General features: G+C 39.5%; 1 protein-coding gene across 1 annotated transcript in view; it reads left to right on the top strand.

Annotated features, from left to right (window-relative positions):
* The window catches only part of GRIN2A (glutamate ionotropic receptor NMDA type subunit 2A), a gene marked incomplete at both ends in the record, with an annotated part of 166,670 nt that overhangs the window by 118,841 nt on the left and 20,635 nt on the right, over positions 1-27,194 (top strand). The window contains 3 exons of the mRNA XM_084271260.1: positions 3,474-3,599; positions 6,129-6,358; positions 12,786-12,946. Of these exons, the coding sequence (XP_084127386.1) occupies positions 3,474-3,599; positions 6,129-6,358; positions 12,786-12,946 (517 nt within the window). The remainder of the gene's footprint in view (positions 1-3,473; positions 3,600-6,128; positions 6,359-12,785; positions 12,947-27,194) is intronic.

The raw sequence follows: 27,194 nt of genomic DNA, 5'->3' as shown, positions 1-27,194 counted from the left end.
TCTGTGCAGTGGAGTTGTGATGCACTTGAGCAGTGGGATATAGAAAAGAGATGAAAGGCTGGACAGAAAGGAGGTAGGATATAAAGAAAAAAAGACTTTGATGGTCTCTCCTTGATTGCTTCAATTGTTTTCTCCTTTCATTACCTCCCTCTTCTTTTCTTTTAGTGCTTACTGTTTATTTCTGTATTTGGAGATCAGCCTGAATTAGCCATGACTGAAAAGAGAATGAGCTGTGAGCTGGATCAAAAGTGCCCAGAATGCAGTTATGTTCCTCATAGCACATTCAGACCCAGTATTTTTAAAGACATGTTGCACAGGAAAATAGTACCAATGGCACTGAAGTAATTTCAATGACAAAAAAACCCCCCAAACCCCACTGTTTTCCAGCTATCTTACAAAACAGTTTAGTGTTCCCAAGTCTGTTAGGTCAGCAGCGATGCTGGTTTTGCATCACTGATTGTATGGTTTCTTTTTAGATTGCTAAGTGTAAGTTCTTCAGTTCCACTGAAATTGCTTTTAGCCATTGGGGAGCAGATTGTTGGTGTAGTGTCAGCTACAAGTGGGCAAATAATTGGGTTTTCTTACCCAAGAGTCGTCATTTAGCCACATTGCTTACTGCTCATACTTGTTCCCTGCTGAGATGATGCAAGCAATAGTGAGTAATCAAGTAACTTCACAAACCTGGTAATACCTAAAAAAAAAGGTTGGTGGTTAATATTTTTTAGTGAATTAAAGATATTTTAATGAAATAATGAGAGTCTGTACCTGTTTTGAAAATATTCAGATAGCCTTGTCAGTTCCAGAAGTCATTGACTTGTAAAGTCAATTCATTTTTAAAATGTCAGTTGTAGCATGTTGAGATTATAATTTGAAATATAAGTGCTGGGGTGATTTCTAAATGTGCTGTAAGCACAGGTGATTCTTACTGTAGACTCTTTAAAACCTGCTTACAAAGACCATCAAAGAAGAAGCTGCTTTTGTATCTTTCACAACAATATAGCTATTAGATTTCTAAAAGACATTCAGCTATTGGTTGAGTTGGATGTAAATATAACTTAAAAGGTACAAATAACCCCTTCTTATAAAGCTCTATAGAAGAGCATTACTTTTGAAGAAATGTGACTTGCTGCACCAGTAAATCAAGTCTGTGTCTCAGAAGTGTGATCTCCCTCTTTAGACGTGCATGGAACTGCCACTTTACTGGAACTGTGCATTTCCATGGGGCGTGCACAGTACCACGATGCTTTGCCACACAAAATCCGATCGGGCAGAGACCTGATTCTATTCACAGCCAAATTTGTTTCAATTAAGTGAATGTGTAAGAATTGTCATCTTACATGATTGTTTTAAAGATTTCAAAAACTCTGTCAAATACATTAGTTTTTGGAAATAGCTCTTGATTGCAGTTCATGAAATACTGTTCCTGGGGTTTGCTACTGCAATGTAGGCACGTGTGGGATTGTGCCAGAACTAGTGTTCCTGTTCAGTGGTTGTGTCAATAGATCAAATCACTGATGGTGTGATGATCTGCAGCGTTGTATTTCTGATGTGGTTATCTCCTTCAAATGAGAGTTTTATTCACATGGAAATGTTTTCCTATCATACTCAAAATTCATAAATACCAAATCCAAGAATAAATTCTGTAACAACTCTGTGGAGATTGGATTCAGCTTTATGTAAGGGAAACCTCAAACCCAAATTACTATATTTTTAAGAGGGGGACATTGCTCATTATTCTCCAGTGCCAGTCAAATCACACATTAATATTTTTCTGCCATATCATAGCTTTACTGAAAATTCTTATCAAACTGCTGCTGGCTTTGAGAATCAAACAGTGCTGAATGAGTAATTTGATCTTGGATATGACAGAAAGATCAACTTTGTTGTTCAATTGATTTTGTACTTGTTCAATCTTACTGCTTGCTATTCTAACCACCTTTTTATTTTTCTATTGCTTCTTTTAATCCCCCACCTCGTTACCGGAATGCTTAAATTATTAAAGGGCATTCTGCTTAAGCTGTTGTTTATGGCTGGCTTGTTATCAGATGTTTTACCCTTTGCCTTATTTAGATTTTGAACAAGTTGCTGCTTTCTTCTCTGAGAATGCTGTCAAAATTGTTTTATATGAATGCCAATTTATTCCAGTTAATATGTGAATTCATACAATATTTGATATTAACTGTATTTGGCTACATGTCTTCTACCTGCCTTTCCTATGCCTGTTAAGAATTCTGTTATTTTGTTAACTTACTATTCTCTTCCAAACAATTATAATAAATTATAGAACCTCATAACCTCTCTTAAAAATAAATCTGTTTAAAAAAAAATTAAAAAACCTAGTACATATATTCTTCTTTAACATTATCTTTAAAAAAACCCCAAACGAACAGAAAGGGAACAGTTTGGCTTAAAATTTCCCTGTTTTCCCTGTTTTGTTCACATTGAAAATCACTAGTGGGGCTATTTGGTTTTTTCTTGATTCCAAATTTCTGAAGAAATTTTCTATTAAGACTTCCCCACACACACTTCAGAGCATTGTATGCTTGCAGTATCTACCAAATTATGATATAAAAAAAACCCCAAATAATCTGGCCTAATACATACATATTACTCTGTAATAGAAAACCTTACATATATCCTGAAGTGGCAAAGAATTTATGATTTGGCAATGCAAATACTTAAGAATTTCGTGTTATGACATATTATTACCGTGTCCAATCCTTTCAAAAGTTGGTTCTTCCTCTGGTATTTGAAACTGCTTTTAGTTTTCTGTTCCAACCTACTTCTTCTACTTAATCATGTTTTTCTGTCTTTCAAACTGACATTCAGTTTTCCTTTAAAAACCTTTTGATTTCAGAAATTTGCTCCCAGATGAGAATGAGACTTTCAAAAGGATGTGTTTGCAATTGGTAAAAACAACATCTTCATTGCAGGTAGATGGAAGTGAACAGAGGGAAAAAGTTCTGAAACAAAAAATATTTCTCAATGCAAGTATTTAGGTTTTTTCCCCCAACACCTTTTACTGGATAGAAAATGAGAGAGATCTACTTCAGTAAATTACCAAATGTATTAAACGTGCTTAATTGCTTTTGGTCTGCAGAAACACAACCAGAATGGTTGGACCATCCTTTGGTAAATGCACATAACATAGAAACGGGCTACCTCATTGTGAATAGGTGACTGTAAAACAAGCAGCGAGTCAAATTAGTTATTTAAGAGTTAATAAAAGCTTGGTCAAAGAAAAGTATACAGCCTTTGGATTTGAATTGAAACTTACATTTGAGATTTTGACTGTACTCATGTTGTGTATAGTTACTTACTTCATATATTGCTATTTATTTGCTAGCATTTTGGTTGGTAAAAGCTAATTTAAAGAAAGCTGCTGGGCTTGCCTAGTCAAAGACATTAGAATTCTTGTGCTGTGACTGGTTTAATGAACTGTGTTTCTGTTTCTCTTGTCTGTTTTGCTGCAGAGCCTTTTAGTGCTTCTGTCTGGGTGATGATGTTTGTGATGCTTCTCATTGTGTCTGCCATGGCTGTCTTTATATTTGAGTACTTTAGTCCTGTAGGATATAACAGGAACTTAGCACAAGGCAGAGGTAAGCTTTGCATTTTACACAACCCTAAAACTATAAAAACCATCGTGTATTCCCATCCCTTGTCCTCCATCTTTTAAAATAAACATAAGAATAAAAGCATCTATGAAGCTATGTTTGCTCTTCATTTAAAAATGTGATTTCTTGAGGGTTTATTTGCTTATGTTTGTGTTGTGATTTATTGGAATAAGGACATATAAAAGGGTGGGATCAGCAGGAGTTGTATTCAGGCAGTGTTTGGTTAGTATACTGTTTCAGTTGTAGAGTGTCAGCTTTAAAAAGCATTGGAGTAAGTTCTAAAGACTCCCAGCTCCTGTGAAATCTCAGTTCAGAGATAATGATCTGAACTGGTGTGTTTTGGTGGGTAATCTGAAAGACAGCAGTTACAAAGTATGTGGTTTTATATAGTTCCTGTAAAAATCCTGATGAACTCAGCCTTGAAATGTGGCCAGTGGCAGAAGGGCATCACTTCTTTCTGTGTAGCATCCCTGGATAGAGAAACGTCATTTTTATGGTAAACCTGCACCATGAATTTAATACAGAGTTTGCCTTTCTCAGTAAAAGCTGTGGTTGTAGATTATTGGCACTTTGACCTGAGAATGAGGATTCCATGTACTGTAGTGCCCTCCTTCCCTTTCTTCACTTAGAGTTCAGCATGCAGCCTGGCTTTAATTTCTGTATCCTACTTGTCTCGTTTTATAGCACGAGATCTTCCATCTTGGTGAACACATTTCTAGAGACTATTGCAAGCTAATGGTTTCTTGCTGATCATGATTGGTTTGTTCCCTGGAAAAGGGGATTATTCTGATGTCCAGATGATGTTATAAATTCAATAAAACATGTAACCTCTGTCCAAAGTAAACACTGTGTGTAGGACAGGGAAATCAAAATTGAGTATAGACCACTGTGGACCCTAGGGGCAGGCTGTTCTTTTCTGTGCCAGAATTGGTTATTTAGCATACTTATGGTCACAAAGATATATTATGGCACTAGACCATCCTGACTTAGTTCTAGAGATTTGCCATGAATCCAGCTGCCATTAATTTGAAACATGGGAAGCTTAAAATAAATGGGAATCTTTATAAAGATTACTTCTTCCCCCAGGCATTTTTATCAGGGTGAAACTCAATAGTAATACAAATTCCAGTAGCACCAAGAGAACTTCCATGCAATATACTTTCCTTATCATTGTTTCTCAGAAAATACATATTATCCCTGTATCAGCTCAGTCCTAAATAGCTCTAGAAGTTAGTTTCATAAACCAAAAGCCAGCTCCATTGTGTTTTTGTTACTGCACTCTTATCTTCTGAGCACGCTACACAATAGAAAGAGGATAAACTAAGATGATGTGCTTGATTGCATTGTGAAAAATTTGCACTGTATTAGGGGGTGTTTCCACTGAAATGAGAACATCCACTGAGTATACCCAATTTGGGGTTTATTCTGTTAATAATGAAATTATTACTAAAATAAATTATGATTAATTTAGTAATTAAATATGAGTTTTTTATATGCATCCTCTTGGATAAAGGGACAGGGCAGGGAAGGGGGTAATATTACAGGTGTCTGCATCAGAGCTTATTGCCTGAATTGCTATTTAATTAAAAATAGATGCTTATATAAAGGTCAAATGAGTCACATTCAGGGGAGGCTTGTTTCTCTCCGTTGAGGATAAAGGGAGTCTAGATGACGAGCAATATGTGATGACAGCATTGTACTTACCTAAAGCTGGGTTAGAACAAAATTCCCTTTATTCTCATAGGGCTCTACAAATAAGGCCTTTGAACTGCAATAGCTATCCCACTTCTGATGCTATGTGGGCATGAGGGCATCGTGCTGACCGCTTCTTGCTTTAGGGTGAATTAAAAGCTGACTGAGAACAGGAATAACAAAAAGTAGAGAACAGATTAGCAGGGATGGGGTTTCACCTGTAATGCCAACACAAGCCACAGAACTGACTCTGAACGTGAGAGGTACCCAGAGTCTGCTTGGTTCTACATTGTGGACCTACACAGATAGTTCCTTTATGCTGACTTATTGATTTATCCTCTGAGTGCAGGGTTGCTTAAAAGAAGGCGATGTATTCACACATTTTGCTCTTAAATATGCTTCTGTAAAGTTCAGAAAGCATAATGTTGGAAGACTGGAGACGATACGAAGTAATTGGCCTGAGAGAGACTTAAACCCACCATTTTTCTTTTTATATGTCCACTGGCAGTGGCACAGAAGATTGAAAGGGACAATACCATGGCACATATCTTTCTGCAGGAGACATATCTGTTTGCTTTTCTTCCACACCTATGCTTTCCAGTTTAAATTCAAAACTTTTGAAGTGAATGCCATATAGAAAAATATTTACATTTTTGTTTACACATAGGAAATAAATATTACAATAGAGTTTACCTATATTAATCCTGTGATTCCTTTGGGAGTACAGGAACTATATCTTTGTGAGCACTTTGCTATTATGTAGGGCATCTTGTCAAGATTTAATTTAATTGCCACAAAAATAACATCTCTTTGCATTTACAGATCCCCATGGACCATCCTTTACCATTGGAAAGGCAGTGTGGTTACTGTGGGGCTTGGTATTCAACAACTCTGTGCCCGTGCAAAACCCCAAAGGGACAACCAGTAAGATCATGGTGTCAGTTTGGGCTTTCTTCGCTGTCATTTTTCTGGCTAGCTACACTGCCAACCTAGCTGCATTTATGATTCAAGAGGAATTTGTTGACCAAGTGACTGGACTGAGTGATAAAAAGGTAGGTCTTCAGATGACAAGCAGTGTCTGTTCATCATAATCCATCTACCAATTTGTACTTTGTGCTAAAAATCCCCTTCATCAAGATAAGCTGAAACCGGACACTTTAATTCTGAGCGTAACCCTTTACTAAAAGCCTAAGCCAAAGCATGACATTAAAAGGCTGTTTTCAAAGTCTGTGACTTGCATTTTCAAAAGGAACTGTGTTAATTGAAAAGTACTTTCATTTTGTGTTGGAGATGCATTGCTGTTGGGTTAAGAAGAATGCCTTGTCAATAGAGAAAGTTTTGAAAAGTTTAAAAAAATCAGGGAAGGCAATTTATTTTAATGTCTCTGTGTGCAGGGTTTATAATATATGGATTGATAAATTATTCATAAAACCAGCAATTATCCACTAATTATTGGAAGCCGGTTAATGCTCCTGAAAAAAATGTCTTTTTGCTCTCTATGTAGTGAGAAGGAAGTTACAGAAAGAGTTCAGAGTTAGTGGTGCCAGTGCAAATAGGTGAAGAGAAATGATAAGAAGTGATATATATTGTCTGTGAATGTTTGAATGTTTTCTGTCTATAAAATAGCAAGTGTAAATATGGAATATAAACAGGTAAGAAAAATTGGGGCTGTGTTATCACATTGAAGTGAGATGGAAATTACATGGGATAAGGCACAGAATTTTGATGTGTTTGTGAAAGACACTTTCCTACTTCAAGAATTTTTGTGACAATTCCACTTTGAGCAATAGAATCTGATAATTCCCTTAACCCCTACTTAACTTCTGCACAAATTGACAAATAATAAATGTTGTTCTAGCTTGACTGGACTTCCTACTGCTGAGAGTCTGTTTTCCAGGCCTTTGTACGTGTGGATTTCAATCTATAGTCTTATAAATCAGAAACCCAGCAATTACTTACTTCCTTTTATTTCATTTCTGTGACAGCTTAGTAATAGTGGTATTGCAGGAGGGATTGAAGTCTGTTTGCAATACTGTTGTGCTGATGGATGTGCATAAAGGGGGAGCTGTTTTCAAGTTGGTGCCCAGTTGTTTTAAATGGAGCTAAATATTGACATTAAGAAATAATATTTAAATAGAGCATAGCACAGGGGAGAGCTTCACAAGGGATTTGTCACAGAGGACAGAAAAGAAAGGAAATAGTTATTCAAAAGATGCCAACAGCCTAGATAGCCTTGTGTCTGTTTTTTGTTTTAACTGCTTTTTATGGCCAGCCTTTGATTGATCTCCTGAAGCATCAAAGCATGAACTGCAAGCATGGCTAGAGGAAAGACAGATAAAAAGAAACAAAAAATGATAGTAGTTTTGTTTTCATTAAGTTCTGTTGTCACAAAACCTTTGAAAAAGTATGAAGACTGTTAAATATGCCTCAATTTTAAGATAATATTCTTAGTCAGAGACACACAGAAGGTATTCAGTTGAGGATTAAAAAAAAAGGATTTGAGAAATGCCTTTCTCCTGTTTGTGAGAAGGTACAGAGAGTACAGAGCATTTTCCTGGGAAGTCTGAGGTTTGGCATGATTCGGCCGGCACCTGGCACAGCACTAGCATTCGGGTCTGCCAGGGCACCCTTATTTCCTTCTCTGCTGGCTGTTTGCCACAGACCTATGGGCTGGGAAAATGTCAGTATTTGTTCTGTAGCTTTTGCCTAATGACTTCCTTATTTTTGTCATTTTCCTGTTCTCTCTGCTAACAAGGATTTTCTTTCCAGAAAAAGCAAAACAAAAATAGAAAACTACTTGGATCAGAAAACAGCATCTGCTTTTGTGCAGTCTTCTGATCATTTATTGGATCTGCCACCTTTGTTTTTATTTTACAGTTCCTCAAATTTTGCCTGAAGCATATAGAGATAAATCAGGGGAGCCATGCCTTTTCTGATTAAATTAAACAAGCCTTAAGTCCAGAAAAGCAACAGTCATCTATTTCAAAACATTCTTCTTGTCATACACAGGTTTTGTCTCCTCTACAATCCTGAGGTTTCTCAGTTTTTAAAAATTCAAATAATCAAAGATAATTTATGGGAATATAATCTGATTCATGTTAAATTGTTTCCCCCCCCTCTTTGTCTTGTTGCTGCAATGGTGTTAGTAGAGGAACAGGTCAGGAATTTACACCAGTTTTGCTGCTGTTCCGTAGAGACCTCTGGCCCTTGCTGCAAGCAAAGAGGTACCAGGCAAAGGCCAGTAAAACAGGACAGAAATATGGGTAAAATTTCAAATAAGTAATATGTACAAGTTCAATAACTTTTAAAAAAAACCACTTCTGGGCTGGTAAATCAGTTTACTGTTATCCTCTTCCCTTTTTCCTACTGCCACAACTCTTGCACCAGTGCAGTAAAGTATTCCCAATTAGAGATCCTGAGGTTTCTCAATGCAGCTCTGTACCTGATAGACTACAGACAAGCCAGGAGAAACCCCTTCTCTCTGAGTCGTCATTCCCGACCCTTGGCATTCGATACCTTCCCATCCAGGGCATGTGTTACACTCTTGTATCTTTTTCTCCACTTTTGCTAAACACATAACATGCTCTTTACCCTTCTGGGCTTCAACCTCTTGATAGTTTCCTCAACCTTCATAATGTTGCTAATGAATTTCTGAATGCCCTGTCATCTGTGTGTCACCCAGAAATACATGGCACAGCGTGTACTGGAGTTACTAGGGGTGGGTGTTCATAAACTCCAGTGATTCAGAAGATGAGAAGAAAATTATATTTTGACATTCTTGTGTATGTAAAAGATTTTTAAAAGCTTTGTGTTCATAAAAAGATAGAGCAAATTAGTTGAAAAGTATCCAGCAAAGCCACCACTGGCAGCACTTGTTACTTTTGAGACCATTTATGCCATTTTCGTCTAATGAGAGAGACAGGATTACGAAGGGAAAATGATAGCAGTGGATGGAGTTGCCCTGCAAGGCATCTGCCCTGCAAGAAATCTGCTGTGATTTCTCCACACAGACACATTTTAAGAAATGCCCCATGTGCATGTGGTCTGGTGAGATGCTCTTCAACCTCAATGGGAAGCCTTAGCAATACCATTTAAATGTTCCTTATTTTTGTAAGATCCACAGCAGTCTTGTACCATGGGTTTTATATTTCTGTATAGCAAGAGGGCACAAGTTCTGGAGTTACTCAGAGATCTGTCTGTGTCAAAACAGAGCAGGCTGAGGTCAAAAGGCAGCATGGATGATGGGGTAGTTACGGTGACCCCCTTAGCCCAATCCATCTTTCCACATCAATATTAGACCTTTATAGTGCTTTTTGAGAATTGTCAGACATAGATATTGACTGCATTTCAGTAGCTGATGTTTATAACAATAGTTTTGGAATTACAAAACACAGTAGCTGTATTTTTCAGAGATCAGAAATCAGATTGTCAGTATTTTCCATCTGGTAGAAGAAGAAATCAGAGAGTTCAAATGTGGGTGTTTTTCTGTCACTCCAGCCATAATTCCCACTGAACTCTGTGTTACCTGAGGGAGAATATTTACAGTTTTCTACTATTTTGGTAATGTTCCCAGTGTTCCTTAGAATGCTCCAGAACAATAACAATGAACTGCTGTGAATACCAAACTTCTCAGGCAGGCATGCAAATCTTCATTTTCTCCTTCAGTCAGTATTTAATGTTGGTGAAAGATCACTACTGACTAATGAAATTGTTGGATTTATTAAGTCGAGTAGGTCAAATGAAATAAAAGCATTATAACTGTTTCTTCAGCTCTGCCATCCTGCTTGGGATTCCAACAGCAGTAGGGTTGGGGCTTTGTCACCTTGTGCCACAGTTCTCACAGCTGGCAGAGCACGGGGAAGCAACAAGGAATTCTAATTCAGGGGGCTGGTGCATTCAATTTAAGGATTTTTTTAATGATTTAAAATGTCTAGGAAGCATATTGCTTCCTAACAGACACAATATATTGTATTTTTCATTATAGGTCCTTAGGGAAAATGAGTGAATGTAGAGACTTTTTCTTCCTTGCCTTATGCCTGCCACATCCATTTTTGCTGCAGCCACAGAGCCTGTGTGCTTCTCCAGGACATGTCAGTTCGCAGAATACAAATTTAAAATTATTGATTAGGTCTTTATACACTTTAGATATGAGTACATTGTTAGTAAAAAGATTTTAAACTCTTCTCCCTTATAAGTAGTCTGTGAACAGGCAACAGTAGCAGACAGCTATTTTTTAAAAAAATATCTCCTTGTGACTTAAAATTTGCCGGATAAGTGTGTTGTGCCAAGAAATTCCAGTCATTGGATGATGGTTGGAACTATTTATCTCTGAATTTTCTGTGGTTTAAATCCTCATAGGAATTATTTCATCACTTGGTTTGCTTGCTGTCCACACAAGCTTTGAATGAAGTAGTACTTTTTATTAATCTTTGCTCTCCTGCAGAAATATGTTTGTATTCCACAAATATTCAATCTGGGACAGATACCCCAATTCCTTCAATTATTCCTGTGAAAGGAAACTCCTCCAAACAATTTAAACTCATATGAATGTTCTTGACAAGTGAGAATATTCATAACCAAACTCCATTTCAGCACACCACCATAATCTTCCTATTCCCTCAATTCCCCTGCCAAACTCAGGATTAGGAATTGAGCTTTCAGAATGCTCCCCACAGTTGAATTTTAAAAACATGTCACCAGTTATGAGCAGCAGCAGTTTTTACAGGTCTTTAAATCTGCATTTTTTCCTTATTTTCTTACCCCCCTCCCCCCCAGTTCTGTTGATTGGAAAATTTGATACAGACATTAGAAGATATTGGAAGCCATCATGCTACTTCAGGGATTAATTATCTGCAGGTTTAAATGAAGTTAATAAGAAGGTACATCTGTATTAGCAGCATCTCTGATCATATATTTAAGTGCAGGGTTTATCTCGGTGTTGCATAATAAACACAAAAAGGAGACAGCAAATATAGCCTAAGAACCATGACTAGTGTACAGTGTAATTTTAGTGCATGGGTCAATTATTATGTGCAAAGCAGTAGCAAAGTAATAATTTAAACAGTTAAGCTGTGAAAAGGGAAAATGAGAAAAGTAAGACATCTGTTAGCTAAACGAATGGAGAAAAAATAGAGTTCATTCCTTTATGCTTTGTCAAAATATGCTTAATTAAAATGAAACATTTAATTGTAGTTCTGTAACAGGAAAATATTGTTGCAGCAATAATTTCACAGTCAAGGTTTGATGGAATTGAAAACACTCCCAGTTTTTCTAGAAGCCTATTTGTATGCTCTTTGCAAACTGGCACTGGGTCCTAAGACGACTTCATGCCCTGAGACAAAAGTAGAAAAGTATAACTTATGTAGCCCAAATGAAGCAACAGCTGTATAAATATTGGCCGTCTCTGGCAGCACAGGCTATATAGATTGTTCTTCTAACTTCAACAGTAAGAACAGAGTGCATTTTACCATGGAATTAATGGATGACTGCTTTTATCAATGCTCAATTGAATTGCCTCATTAGCCAATAGCTCCTCAGATTTGAGTGGCCTTTTTCATTTATTTCCTAAAGAAGCATTTGAACTTAATCCTTAAGTGTCACTTGGTATTTAAATGGATACATTGAAAAGGCACATATAAAATTTTCAGGTCAGTTAGCAAAAGGTTATGTGGGAATATCTGAATGATTTCCACACCTGAAACCTGAGCCTGGTCTGAGCTATTGCTGTTCTTTGCAGTTGTTCCCTGGCTGCTTTGCTCTGATGTAATAGTGGTACAGAGGGTAAAATGGTAGAATAAACCTCTATGTCATCAAACATACAGGTTTATAATTTGCAATTGTAGGAATAAATAGGGAGTAGGTGTGAGAGCTCCAGAAGCTCTTCTCACGTTAAGTGGTGTAGCTGCTGAAGCCCTGGAGACAATGCAAGAACTTCTATTCCCCTTTAATCACGGTGGTGGAAGGAAAGCCAGCTCTCAGCCTGCCCCTTTCTGCACCTGCCTGTGCCCCTCTGGGAGCAGCACGTTAGGCTCCTGCCTGGATAGTGCAAATGGTCCTTCTGCTTTTTGTGTGAGGACCCAACACGTCTCAACTGACATTAGATGGGAAACAACGATCAACAAAATACTGTTTTCTTTTGTTTGCTGTTTACCAGTGTCTGCTTGTAGTTTGGGTTCTCTAGGGAGATGTTGGCAGATGAACATCTCCTCCAGTATCTCTCTGCTCCAGTTTCTGTGGTCCTGCCGTGTTACAGTGTATGGGAGAAAGTCACATTAGAGTGGTTTCACTTTGGATGTAGGTGTTTCTGTAAGTTCAGACAGTGTGAAGACACAGTTTCTGCTGTAATAGAGCTGAATGAACCCATGGCATCTGCCTAGAAGAAATTTGAGGCACCTTATACAACTTCTGGTTGGTTTTTTTTCAAACCTGAAATTGCCCTTCACATTTGTAATGCCCCAAATGCTTTACTTCTCCCTCTAGTTTCAAAGGCCATATGATTATTCTCCTCCATTTCGATTTGGAACTGTCCCAAATGGAAGCACAGAGAGGAATATCAGAAACAACTACCCTGATATGCACCTTTACATGACGAAGTATAATCAGAAGGGAGTTGAAGATGCCTTGGTCAGCTTGAAAACTGGGTAAGCTTTTTCCTTTAGTTTTTAAAGAATACTGCAGACTTTGCAGAAACAGCAATATTGATCTGTGTTTCCTGTGACAGTGAACAGCCTGGTGGCAGGTGTGCTGGGGAGTGCATGGGCCTCTTTTCAACTGTTCTGTACAGACATAAGAGTTGCATGTGATTTGTATGATTGTTTCAAAATTGTGTGAAAGCTTTGGTGTCCCATGTAAAACAGAAGGGCAGAATTAGTATTTCTCAAAATTGAAGTGATGACACACATGCACCTGGGTTTGGGTGGGGGCTCAACACAGAACACGTTGTGTACAGCACAACACAGAACACGTTGTGTACAGCACCTTGTTACCTGTGCAGGACTCTCTCATGGGAATGTGCTTTCCTTCAGTGAACTTCTGACAAGGCCTGTTTGTCTGGCCAGTGTGCAACTGCTTGTTACTTCTTTTCAACCTCCCCTCCCTTTAGCATACTTTTAGGTCAGCTCTTACATTTTCTACCCTCCTCAAATTAACATGGCCCTGTGCATTTACTGTCACAACTGAAGCATTGACTTTGATCTTTGTAAACCCTATTGAGATGAGAGAGTCTCAAATGTACTATCTAATCCTCCTTCTGGCAATCTTGGTAAATAGTTGGGCAAACATTACTTTCCATCTTCATCAAGATCTGAGATTTAGACTTGAGGGCCTGTCTCTGAAGTAGCCAGTCTGCCTGGATGGACAAAGAGACTGAATTTTCATTCCTAATCCTCAGAAAGTATGAGTGTGACTCACTGCTTGTACCGGTATTCATCTGGGCGATGGGAATGTGTCAGCTTTAGCTATCTTTTCTAAACATATAGGCTTGATGATAGCATGTGTATTTTTGTTAGTAATACTGGAGTAAAATAATCATAATTTATTGCTAGGTTTGTTTAGGTTTGTGTTGTTTTGAAGTGAGGAGGTTAAGTTACCTGTAGTGGTTTTAAATGCATCTACTCTCGTGGCTGTTTCCAGGGACATCTAGCCTGCTGCTATTTGTGGTGAGCGTGGGACACTTTTCTTTCCATACTAAATTAAGCTCTTACTTTTGGTCTTTTTTGGGGAACTGTTTCTCCTACACTTCCTACTGTTTCCTTCTCTGCTGTCTCCTCTGGACTCCCTGTCTTCATTTCTCAAGGCATTCTCAAGCATTGCTTCTCCTGGCCTGAGGTAGACATATACTGTAAGATGAGGTGAACCTCACTGTGGTCCTTCCAAACTGGAGGCAGAGCTCCTGCTCTGTCCAAGCCTGTGCAAGTTACCTTTCCTGGGAAATGATACATTACAGACAGTCAGCTGAAGGCTACCATTCCTGCTGGGAATTAAGGAGCAGCTGTCCTTAATTTCAGCCACTGTTACGGCTTGTTGGGTTGGATGGATAGTTTAGTTACGGGATGTATATTCCTTGTTCTTTTCCCCAAATATTTTTGCTACTGAAAGCCCTGAAAACTGCTGTTAGTTTTAAAATCAGGACACCTGTCAGACACTTAAGGATGAAGAGGGGGTTGATACCTGGCTGCAAGGGACATTCACTAGCACTCAGACTGGCTGCCCCTGTGCCAGCTGCTGCTCTTCCTCCAAAGCTTTACTCATTTTGACAGCATAAGCAATTCACTTTTTATAGATTTCTCCCCCAACCCCCCTGCAGTTTCGTTCCTCTTCTAAGTGATTTCTCACTGTGGACACTCCAGGTGCCTACCTTGCTCCCATGACTGACATTTCTGTAGCAGATGGTGCAAATAAGCTGCCATGTGCAGTGTTTTCTGGATCAATATAAGTAACTGCTCCATACAGCTGTGCTCCTTAGTGTTTGGTCCGATGGCACCTACAGGAGGATTAAAGCCATCAGCTGCTGAAGTTCCCCACAATAGAAGTGTCACTTTGTGTTTGCTTGTATCACAGCTTTGGACATTCCAGCAGAGAGCGGTGTCAAACGGGCTTATGTATTCTCTGCCTTCAGCTTCTGCAGAGCAAGAGCTGAGCAAAGGCCAAATCAGGGTGGTAACTGTGGCCAGTAAACACGGTTACAGATCAGGCAGCACCTTCTTTTTGCCTCTGAGTGGTTTCTCTCTAGAAAGGTGATTTCATTTTGGTGGCCACACTGATCAAGCACTGTCATCCTCACCTGTCACTCGCACCTTGACCCCACCCATGCCAGGTTTTCAGTTTTGCTAAGACCTCTGGTGAGGATGGGATAGCAATTCCCATGGCTGGTGCTTCAGGGATCTCTGGAGCTAGAAGTGTCCTGAATGAAAGAGATGAGGATGTATAATACAGGACTGTAATAACTTGCATTCTCCATAGGAAGGAGAATAAATACTTGCAGTGTATTACAATTGCTTGCCTCTTCTTTTTCTCCAGACACGTTTTTCAAAACACAGTTTTTCACTTTTACTAAATTTCCTGTTCTGTTCTTCAGTATTCATAACTGTTTCCCCAATTTTTATGTACCTGCACTGTATCTTTTTTCTCCCCCATGAATTATTTGACCAGATTACTTTTTGCTTCCATGTGAATTTTGCCCTTTCATCCTTATCTAGACTTGATCAAGTTTTCACCTTCCCTACTTCCCTTACTGCCAGGATTTTTAATACCCCTTGCCCCGTGGAGTCTGTGTGGCTGCTGCTTTTTTGAGGATGACCTGTCTCTCCTTCTTCAAACTGCTTCTGCTTCTGAACCAATAAGTAATTTCTGTTTTCCTCTTCAGTATTTATGTGTTCTGCTTACCTTATTACAGCTATGGTGTCTGTTTTCATCTTTATCTCCTGTCAAAGCTATTCCTGTACTTTTATCTTTTTTCATTGGTAGCATAGAGCAAGCAATTTTTCTTAGGTATTGTAATGCTTACTGCTTCTGTACAGCTTTTTGAAGATGAACTATTTGGTAATTATGGAGTCTGGAGACTGTAGACCTGGGACAGACTTGCAAAGATTGTCTGGTTGATAGTGCTGCTGAGAGTCAAAATAAGTAGTACCTGCATTATTCCTGAAGAATGTTTGTATAACTTTTCCTTAACTGCAGACATATATTCCTTCTGTATAGTTTTGATTCTAATTTTAAGGTGGAGTAAAAAATATGAGCAATCAGGCAGTATGTAATGACCAGAGAACACTATGCACGTGGCATCTGATCTGAACAGAATCCAGCTGCCATGTAATCTCTTGTCACAATTCAGTCTGGTTTTGTTGTACCTCAAACTCTCTTAAATCTTGAGATCAGCTTTAATCAGTGTTAGCCTCTTGGGATGTATTGGGAATATCTTGATCTTTGAGACTATCATGTTTAATACATAAAGTTACTGAGTTGATCTGGAAGGAGACAGCGGAATGGAGATAAACATAAAGCTTCAGATGCACAGGCTTCTCTAGGATTTCTTTTTTGTTGTCCCATTCCTAATTCAGAAAGTAAATTTGAAAGCAAACTGTGTTTTTCATCTTCCTTTCTCACAAGAAGTGGAAAATCAGATGCCTGAGGTCAGTCACTAGCAAGGCCAAGAAAATCCTCGAGGACAGAAATGTCTATAAAGTAAATGATATTCCTGCCTTTATTTCCGGGCTTGATGTAGGGCTTAGACAGGTCTTGTGTTAGAACATTGCCATACATGCAGAGATGAGTGTGCATACATTTGTGTCCAGGAAACTGAATAAAATACCCAGCCCCTTTCTGTTGTCATCTTTGAGTGATAAAACTCATAGTGTTTCCAAAAAAATTTACAAGGAAAACATCTGCATTTGTTTTTTGGGTTTGTTTTTTTAATTAGAACAACTTCTCTCCATGGGCAATAGGCTTGGACCTATCTTCTTCCATTAGCATTATGAATATAATTCTGGAAAGGAATGAACTGGGAAATCCAGCAAATCCAGAAGAGTTTTGCTTCAGACTGACTCTATACCTATTCCTTCAAATGAATCCCCATGGGGGGGGTTCATTGCAGCTTCTTCATGAAGGTCTGTTGCTCTCAATGGTGAAGGCAAATTTATTTGCTATATTGGCTTTATGCCTTTGATAAGAAATCAGCCTTTGTTTCTGAAAATACTGAATTAAAATCTGTCAAGTGTCAGTAATATTTGCCTCTTGTCAGTAGTGTCTTATTTGTGAGATTCACAGATAGGGTTTTCAGAAAGCTGCTGAAACACCATTTGAATGAACAGCAGAACTTTCTGTGCATCATTTATTAATTAAAGATATCAGTTTGCAACCTGGCCTGTTAAGAGGAAGCCAAATTCATGCATCTTATTATTGAAGTACTACTCGATATTTTTCAACATGGCTAAATATTGTACCTGCTCCAATGCAATTTAGTACTGAAAGTAATCACAATCTTATGAGCTTGTCAAACTCAGCTCAACCACATGTGCTGTGTTACCCACAGAGCTTCAGATTGCTCTTTAGGCAGGAGGGAGCAGCTCAGGAATTCTCCAGAGTGTTTTGTTCCTTTTCCTTAGTGAAAACAGGAATGTCAGATATTTTCCTGAGTATTATTCAGGAGAGTAAAGCCTGTGAGACATGAGCTAATGTACTCTTAGGGGGTGAAGTTCAGCTATGTTAAAGCCATGGCAGTTCAGCTGTGTTATTTAGATGTTTATTGATCAAATGAAGTTCTAAAAATGCATTGTGAGCATATCTGTTTATGCTGTGTTTATTTAGTCTATGTTTCTAGAATCCTCTGTACCAGAGGACAGATCCTATTGATTTTATTTCTTGAAGAGAGAATAAGCCTTTGGAGAAGAAGTGTAGCTAATCATTGTGTTATGTTTGCAGTGACTGGTTGGGTTTGTTTGCTTCTGTTGGCCCTGCTATGTTTTTCCAGAAGAGGTTGTAGTTAAGGAAAGCTATCTTTTTGCAAGCAAAGCAACCTTTGCTGTTGTAATTCTGTGGTGTGGGATGTATCAGCTGGGGAGTGTTCCATGTAGTGTTTCTCTGTGTATGATGTTCTGTTGCTGTAAAACTGTCAAGAGGAGAAGATGCAATGGCAATAACCTGGAAATATACTTCATGGTCTTATCTTTTCTCCAGCACACCCACGCTGGAATATTGTCTGGGACTTATATGCTAATGACTGAAATAAGAAAGTTTAATTGGGAAGGGGTCTTTACTATGGAGAGAAAATGGGAAGCCTTCACTTGCCAGCTGCCCATCACTGATGAATCCATCTAATTTTTTCTTCACTTAATTTCCCTGGATATGAGGACTGCAGCTGAGTGTCATGCAGTGAACATCTTGTTTCAAGAGAAGAGATGTTCTCACTGACGCTGTGTTATGGCAGCATATTGATCTGTGGACTTCAGCTCAGTTTTTAAGAAAAGCTGAGAACATGGCTTGTTTCAAGGAAACTGCAGTAATGATTCCCTTGTGTTCCCCAGGAAAGCAGCCCCTTGTGCAGCTGCAGACCCCTCTCACTGTCATGAGCGATTTCCAGTTTTTATTTCCAGCCACAGCTGTGCCTATATATTCAGGGCTTTGATGCTAAAGTTTACTTGGGACTCCATCTGCCTTCCTGTTAAAGATTGCTATGCTGGTAGTTTATACACATCAAGTTTAATACCTTATTCCCTAGCTGTCTGTGGTGTCCTGGCAGAAATATGAAGCCAGTTGGAGAGAACATCATGGTGACAGCATTTCTGCACTGCCTGAGCCTCAGAAGGTATGGCCTCAGATGCAGTGGGTTATCAGTTTGAGCTGCCCCCGAGAAGATGCTGTCGGCCTGCAGGCATGTCCTGAGCTGCAAGTCTCTGGGGAACATGAGGATTCTGTTCCTCAGCATATTTTAATGACAAATAATAATGCTAGTAGAAACAACTGAAAGTATCTAACCAAAGAGTGTGGATAGCCTGAGAAGTTACTTCCTGCCTGCTCTCCCACATGAAAACAACAATATGATTATTAATGTTTTTTTAGAATCAAATGATACCCAGCAGAGTAAGTGCAAGAAAAGCCCCTAGTAGGCTCTGGTGCTCTTTTAACCCACAGTCTCTAAGTTTATTGGTCTGAATCGAATTTTTGTTGTGCTTACAGTGCTTATAAATTGTATCCAACCCACAGCTTTGCACACTCCCTGATTTGCTGAGCAGATACAAATGGGTCAGCGGCTGCGCTGGCAACTTCTGCAGCATGGTGCAGGCATATCCAGGAGGCAAACAGCTCCATTTCTGTCAGCTGGAACACAATTCAGATTGTGCCCAGCAGGTCTTTCTGTTAATTAGGTCTGTCAATTAAAGTGGTGGCGTGCCTAAAGTAAAAAACAAACCAAACTTGTCTTTTAGGCAGCCAGCTGACATCTCAGCTTGGATGTGAAAACAATTTCAGGATGTTTTTTGGAGTATTTTCAGTTCATTTGTACAGCAAAATTGTCCCCAAAATTTTCATCAAAGGAAAAAAAAATTAGTTTTTACTCTTTCTTTGGTTCATACCTTTTTACCTAAAAAGAGGAGGGAAAGCTGTGAGAGAAATTACCTGTTTAAAGAGAAAAATTGTTGGTTTAATTTTTCATAAAAAGCACAAGTCCTTCATCATTCTTGTGGACAGATGATAACAGCTTGCAACCAGAACTCAAAGAAATGTTCAGCAGGCAGGAATTTTTAAACTTCTAATCTAGTGACTAATATTTTTTGCTGTTTCTGATTGACAACACCTTACAGTATTTGTAATTGAGAAGGTTCATGCTTTTCCTAGACTTTTAATCACACAGTATAGATAGCAATTCTTTTACCCAATTTTTAAGAAATTGCCAAAGATGGTGAGTGGAGCAGCATGAGGTACCTGCAGTCTGTAATTATTTCTTGCAACGTCCTGGATTTCTTCTACAATATAAAAAAAGAGAAATTGTGCTTGTGCTCAAACTCTCTCCAGAACAACCTTATGCAACTGAAGTTAAAAATAATGTATAAAGTCTTTAATATCCAGCTATCTCTCGAAGACCATGTTTTCCTCCTTCCATCAAAGCTGTCTATTCTGAACCTTCTTGGGTTCTGTATTTTACACAGGCTTCAAAAACAGGACTAAAAAATCAAATACAGTCACTGAAATAACCAGTTTTTAGATGAGTGGTCCTTGCACCAGTCACGTTTTTAAGATGTCGCTGCAATGGCAGTGCCTGGTGATCATCCCTGTAAGGGGATGATAAATCCAAAATGTGAATCTGTGACATAAGATGAGGAGTTAATATTTCACATCATTCACTGTCAATGGTACTCATAACTAATGGCTAAGAATATAAAATAGCCTAGAGGACTGATTTAACTAGCTCCTGGATTGCTCTACTTTCCTACAAAGGCAGCCACTAGACCATTTTTCTGGATTTAACTGTTGGACATTTTGGAGGCTGACAGAAGCATCCACTTCTGCAGCTGGTCAGAAAGACAAAGTTCAAAAATGAGCAAAGTTGTGAGACAGGACCATAGGAACTCCTTAGAAAAAGCTGAATTAAACCAGAATTTTGTCAGTCAAGTGAAATCTGAAACTGAGCTAGGCCCTGTCTGAAGCCTGGATGAGTTCAGGCAACCTTTGCCCTAAATTATATATGGAGTATCATAATTTCTGCCTACATACTTTCCACCTTGTAGCTGGAATGGAAATAGAAATTTAAAATACTTTCAGAAATTGTTGTCCTGTGGTTCTTTAAATGTTGGCAAGTTGATATAATCAGAACTGTAGACCACAAGATTTAATTTTGTTTAAGTAGAAGTGAACATCAGTTGGTCTGTCTGCTTTGCTCTCTCCTCTCTGTCTGTCTGTCTAGTCCCTGTTTGGCACCAGACCTTTGTGAAGTTCAGTGGTGACTGATAGAATACTGCATTTCTGGAGTTAAATTGGTACAGTTACATTTTTACCAAAATTAAACCAAGATCAAAAAGAAGTTGAAGGACTTGGTGGAATGTGAATAATTTGGCAGCTGTTAAACATGATGAGCCTTAATACAGACTGTAGCTCATGAAATACCCATTCATCTGAAGCCAAGAAGATACATTCAGGGACAGCAGCATCCCAGCGTGCCTTGTTTCTTTTATTCCTCCTGAAGCATCTCTTTATTTGCTAGCATCATAAATTGTTGGGAGCAAAGGCTAAGCCAGTGAGGATCTTTCAGCCTGGTATAGGTATCTTTGATCATATGTACATCTGGGGAAACTTGTCAAACAGCATTGAACACAGATCCAGAGGTGCCTGGGAGAGCAAGATGTTTGCTGCTCCGGAATGTCTGCTTATCACTATCAGTTTTGACAGTAAGTACTAAATTATTGCACAAATACAAATGCACTTTCACAGAATCCCAGGCTCATGGGAGTTGTCAGAGACCTCTGCAGATGACCTTTTCCAGCCCCTGCCAGAGCAGGACCACCAAGAGCAAGTTGCACAGGATGGTGTCCAGATGGTGTTTGAATATCTCCAGAGATGGAGACTCCACATCCTCTCCGGGCACCTTATTCCAGTGCTCTGCCACCCTCAGAATACAGTTGTTTTTCCTAAACCAGCTTTAGGAGCTGATGAATAACCATTTTCTTCTCAATATTCTGTAAAAAGAAAAAAAATCTCTGCTAAACACTTTGGCCCCGTTGAGTGTTTTCTTTCCTGGTTGGTTGGGTTCAGGCAGCTTCTGCAATCAGCAGCTTCATTTAGTTTGGCATCAGATGGCTGGGATAGCTTAATTTCAATTTACGTTATGATACTTCCTTTTGGATTCAGTCTTAATATTCATTTCCATGTTCAGTCGAATACTCATTTTGGTATTACACTCTGAGGGAAATGATTTTCAATTGATGTTACAACTGTAGCCATTCCAGCTAGGAACTGGGAAGCTGCTTTGAGACTGGGCAAAAGCTGTTTGTGCCAAAAGACCGCTGAGAGATGAAAACATTTAAATTTGCTGTTCCATCTCTGCGTGTTCTTCAGAGGGTCTGTTCACTAAAGTATCAATCCTGAAATCTAATAGCTTAAAAGAAATGTGTGCCTGAATCAGCACAGCTTTCCTGCTTCGACTGCTGGCGCTGCTGTGAAAGTGAGCGGGGCTGGGCTGCAGGGTTTGGACTACAAAGTGCCGCCGAGCTGCCAGCGCAGAGATAAAGACTTCCTGTGGCATTTCCATTCGTGGCAGGGTTTTCTGGCATCAGTTTTTCTGATGGCTGGTCCCTGCTTCGCCATCGCTTGCCAGCCTTTCAGGAAACACAGTTATTCTCACATTCTTGTATTTCTTCCACATGTGTTAAAAAGTCTAAATAAATAACAGAATGGATAGAACTTAATGTGAAACTTTCTGGGGGAAGTTGGTTCTACCAGGCTTTCAAGGCCAGGCAGATACTGATATTGGGATCTGATAAGGCACTTGCTGAAGTTCTGAGGAAGCTCAGTAATTTGAATCTATCTCTAAACAGAAGTAGACATCATCGTGTCCTTTGAAGCCTGGTCACAATTTCAGGAACTTCTTCATGGTCATATGATAAATGTGCTGCTCCATAACAACTTTCCTCTAGGAAAAAAATGTTTATAGTCATTTATTCCTAATTCCTTTACTCAGTACCAGAGTGCTCTTCTGATTTTTTTGGAAACAGGTTATTGTCTGTGTCTTTATTGCTATTTTTTAGGTATCTAAGTCATCTAAGTAAAGTTTTTAAAATATTATAAAGTACCTGGAAATACAATAAACAGGTGAAAGTAACTGCAATCCATCTTCTTTTGAGAAGAAACTATTCTAAGTTTTAGGATTCATTTGATTTGGGGATACGCTCAGGTGCTTGGTGCAATGTGCTGAATTTATCCTTCATTATGCTATTGTAACTGGGACAAAACCTTTAATCTAAAAATATATTCCCCCTACTCGACTTCTCAAATTTTGTGTTTTGATAAACTGATGCTTTGCAAGTGCCTCATTGCTTGGCTTCTGAGACTTGAAGTGGGACACTATTCCATTGCATAAATTAATCATCAAGATGCAGAAAATTTTCCATTCTTTTGTTGCTAAGGGAGTTGTTAGAGGGACTGGGAAGGTGGGGAGATGAGGGGAGCTCCAGTGAGTGAGGGGGTGAGTGTTCCTGTTCAGGTAACCACAGCCAAAGGATGCAGGGAGGTTCTCAGCGGCTTTTCTGGCAGCCTGAGAGTGCCCTGACAGGTGAGGTGAAGCCTCCACAACCTCTCATGGAGGTGTTAATGTCTGTCAAAGCTTGTGCTTTGGAATTGTGTGTCTGCACTTCCTGTGTGAAGATTGAAGTGAGGACAGTTCGAGCTGGGGGAGAAGTTGAAAGCTCATTCCCTGCTAATGAGTTCATCATTTAACTGGGTTAAACTTTGCTAACCTCGGCTGTGGGGGGGGGAAGGGTGGTTGTAAAATGTTCCCCTAATGAATTGGCAATGTCAAGATGTCAAGAAATCCACCCAGTGAATGTGAACTTAAGATCTGTGTGGAACTATGTGAATATGTGCTACAAGATAAGCCAGTGCCACCAGATAACCTGCAATGCATTTTAGTTAAAACTGGGTGAAAGACATCATCAGTCCCTCATGCTACAGGTTAAATATCTGCTTCTCTTGCTCCAGCATATCAAAGTGTCACTGTAGAGCACTTTCAATGAAGCCTTATCTGCAGAGCAGCTTTGATTGCTGCGTCATTCCATTGTGACCTTTTGGCATTAGATCCCCTGGATGTAGTTTTAGAGATGCAAAAGTGACTGCTGGGTCTCTCATTGTTGCACTCTTGACATACTTCCTTTCATCCTTTCCATGGATGAAGAAGGGATAAAATGTGAGTTATTAAATTTGTAATGCAGCTGTAAATCTATAATGGAAATTCATCCTATTTTCAAGCCACTATTTTTGCACTTTCTGCCTTCCCAACAATAGTATTGATGATCTCTAAAGTATATGCTTATGCTTAATCTAGCCTGAAGTGGATACTAGGGTTTTGCCTAATATCAAATTATAAATGCTACTTTAGGGGTCATGTAAGGCATCTATTCTGCAGGCTCTGTGATTTATTAAAAAAAAACAACCCTGGAAAGTGGTGGTTTTGCAGAATGATTTGAAGGTGAGTTGTATCTCTCAAAAGATCATGTTTGAGAGACAAAGCTTTCATAGGTGAAAGTGTACTTGATGATGGAAGGGGGTGGAGAGGGGAGGGTGAAGGTGGTGTTAATACTCTTTGAGGTTTTGCTGACTTGAAGTTGGATATTTGTAATAAGAGAGTAATTTCAAATATTGTGCTTTCAAAAGACACAAGTGGAACATTAGTAAACAAGTATGACCCTTGCTATATAATGTCCTTTGCATTTATTTACAACCAAAGTTGAAGAACAGCATCTCTTATTTTTTAAGCCACTGAGACAAATGGTCAAAATAGATCTGATCCCATTAATTACCTTTCCTCAAAATAAAATGTATATCATGTTAATGAATAATTATTCTTTATTAATAATATTCTTAAATATGTAATTGACCTTTAATTTTTCAGAACAAGCCCCAGAAGGTGCACATCTGAGTTAGAAGTAACTCTTCAACAAAAATACTGTAGAAAAGCCATTGTGTTTACAGCAAAAGGCAGTGCAAGCAAACTGCTGCCATGGAGCACTTCCTACATGACATGCACTCTGGTTTTGTTTAAGTCAAATCTGTGTTCCTCATAATACACAGCTGTTGTGTGGCTGTGAAATGTACACATTGGGGGTGTTAGAAAACATAAAGAAATGAGAGTGAGAAAAATTGATTCTGAAGTTAATGGCCTGGATCAGACAGATGAGCGCTGCTCCGAGTGGTACCTGATTTAGCAAACAAAACAAACCTCTTCTGTAGATATGATGTGTTTGGATTTCTTGCAGCAGTTGAAAACTGGAAAGTGACGTCAGCCATGCTGACTGAGAGGTGAGTCTCTGATCCTCAATGGAAACATGACATTATTCCACAGACTGCAGTGCTGGATGGGAAATAGATAACGTGATAAACAGCACTGCACTAAAGCATCCCTCCCAGTTTCTGAATGGGGTGGCACAGGCCATAGCAGGGCATAGAGGAATTGAAAGAGATTGATTTCTAGGGTGCTGGATTAGTCTGTCCTGATTTCAGCAGGGTTAAAGTTAATTTTCTTCCTATCAGCTGCTGCTGTGTTTCAGGTTTAGGATGAGAATCCTGCTGGTAACTCACTGATGGTTTAGTGGTTGCCAAGAAGTTGAGGACTTTTCAGCCTCTTATGCGAAGGCGAGGGCTGCCCAAGCTGCTGGCAAGGGACATGGCCATGCCAGCTCACCCAGCCTGGCCAAGGGGATATTCCTTACCATGGGTCATTGTGCTTGGTGTGTCGCTGGGGTTGGGCTGGGAGGTGGGGCAGCTCAGGAACTAGCTGAGCATCGGCTATGGGTGGTGAGAAATTGTGCTCTTCATCACAGGCTTTGTGTATTCCTGTATCATTACTAGTATTGTTATTGTTAATATTGTCTTTCTTTTCTGTCCTATTAGTCTTTATCTCACCCCACAAGCTTTATTGTTTTATTTTCTTTCTGGTTCCCTCCCCATCCCATGGTGGGCAGCGAGCGAAGGGCTGTGTGGTAGTTCTGGCTGCTGGCTGGGTTAAACCACAGTTGTCTCTCCAGAGCTACTCAGCAGGTCACTGTTTTAGATTTTTCTCTCTTCTGTGCATCAAGGAAGCAAAATTGCTCAAGGATCATGTGGCTGGTTAAGGAAACGAAGTAGCATTTTCTAAGCCAGCTGCACTGCAGTTGAGGAAGCAGTTGCAACTAATGAAGGGGCATTTTCCTAATCCTGCTTTTCAGTTTTCATCATAGGAATTTGGTGAAAAGTATGTGCCAATAATAAAGATGGAGAAAATGACAGGGAATGTGTTTTCAGCTTCTCTGGAATTATGGTTCTGTCCACTTTTCTCTCGTCTTCTTTACGCAGGTGTCTTTGAATGTGTATGGCAACATTTCAGAGGAGGGGTTTTGCAGTTGCTGGTCTGGCTTTTCAATGCTTCTACATTTTGGTGACTCAAACATTTAGGTAGACTGTCCACATTTGTTTTTCGCACATCTCCCACTTCATATTATTACTCTCAGTAATGCTCCTTTGGGATGTGGTAGAACTAATCCAGTTCACAGCTCTGGAACACCTGATGTTCTCCTATGCTGTGTGAGCTGATATTCTCCCCACCCGCTTTCCTCTTTCTGCTTGCTAGGTAAGGAAGGCCATTTGCCTTTGTAGTGTCTCTTATATAAACATTCCAAAGTGTTTATTTTCTCTCCTGCCCAGGATTATTGCAGTAGTTCAGAGGAAGTTTACAAACCTGCCAGTCCCTTAGATGAGTCATAACACTGTAGCCCTGTTCCTCTGCATTCATTGAAGTTCCCTGGTGTGTTTGGCTAGCTCAGGGCAGTCATAAATCTTGTTTCTTGCTGCATACCACTTTCTATAGTTCTCTTTCATCTTTCTAATAATTCTTAGTAGTTTATTTAAACCTACACAATGTGACAGAGCTTTTCACCTCCTGAAGTGGCTGCACTGAAATGACAAGTTAATTGATTCGTTTTTAAGTGACTCAGGTTTGCAAGAGGCTTTGAGCCTCCTGTGCTGTGGGGTGATGCGCTCAGTGTGAGCTGTGTCACCGTGAATGTGTGACTTAGTGAGCGGCGTGCTTGGCACTCACGCCGACACAAAGCCTCTCAGCTGTGGAGCACGGATCAGTTTTGCTGCCACAGGAACAAAGATCCTGGAGCTTGCCAGTCCATCTGTGGAAAAAGAGGAGAAGGAAGGAAAGGGTGAGCTGGAACACAGATCCAGGCTTGCCCAGAGTCTCCTGCTTTAAGAATGGCAAGGCAAGGGTGGACTGCGTGGTGCACACAGCCTGGCTCTTCCGTCCGTGCTGAGCAAAGCGGCAGATGCAGTTTTCCCCACAGAGATGTAGCAGGAAGCAAAGTGCTCTGCGGCCCTGCAGCCTGCTGGCCTGCACAAATGTCTGCTTTATCTGCTGCTGGAGCTTGTGCTCACTGATGTCTTTGTGAACAACTGGGAAAGGGTCAAATTTCCAGACTTGCCCAGATTTTTCTGTCATAGTTTCTGGAAACTGTTATTGAGGAATGTTCAAAATGGTCTGAAGATGCATTAGAAGTCAGAGTGTCAGGAAATTCCCCTCCTAGCATTGGAAGAGTTGGTTGCCCTAGTGTCTGAGCTGTTAATTCGTGGCTTGTTACTCCCTGCCCACGCTGCAGGGGTACATCATGTTCTGAAGCTTTGCTTTGCAAGGAATAGTACTTCTGTAATCAG

Source organism: Gallinula chloropus, assembly GCF_964237585.1.
Source record: "Gallinula chloropus genome assembly, chromosome: 15".
NCBI classification, from domain to species: domain Eukaryota; kingdom Metazoa; phylum Chordata; class Aves; order Gruiformes; family Rallidae; genus Gallinula; species Gallinula chloropus.
This window is presented reverse-complemented; position numbering and strand designations above follow the sequence as displayed.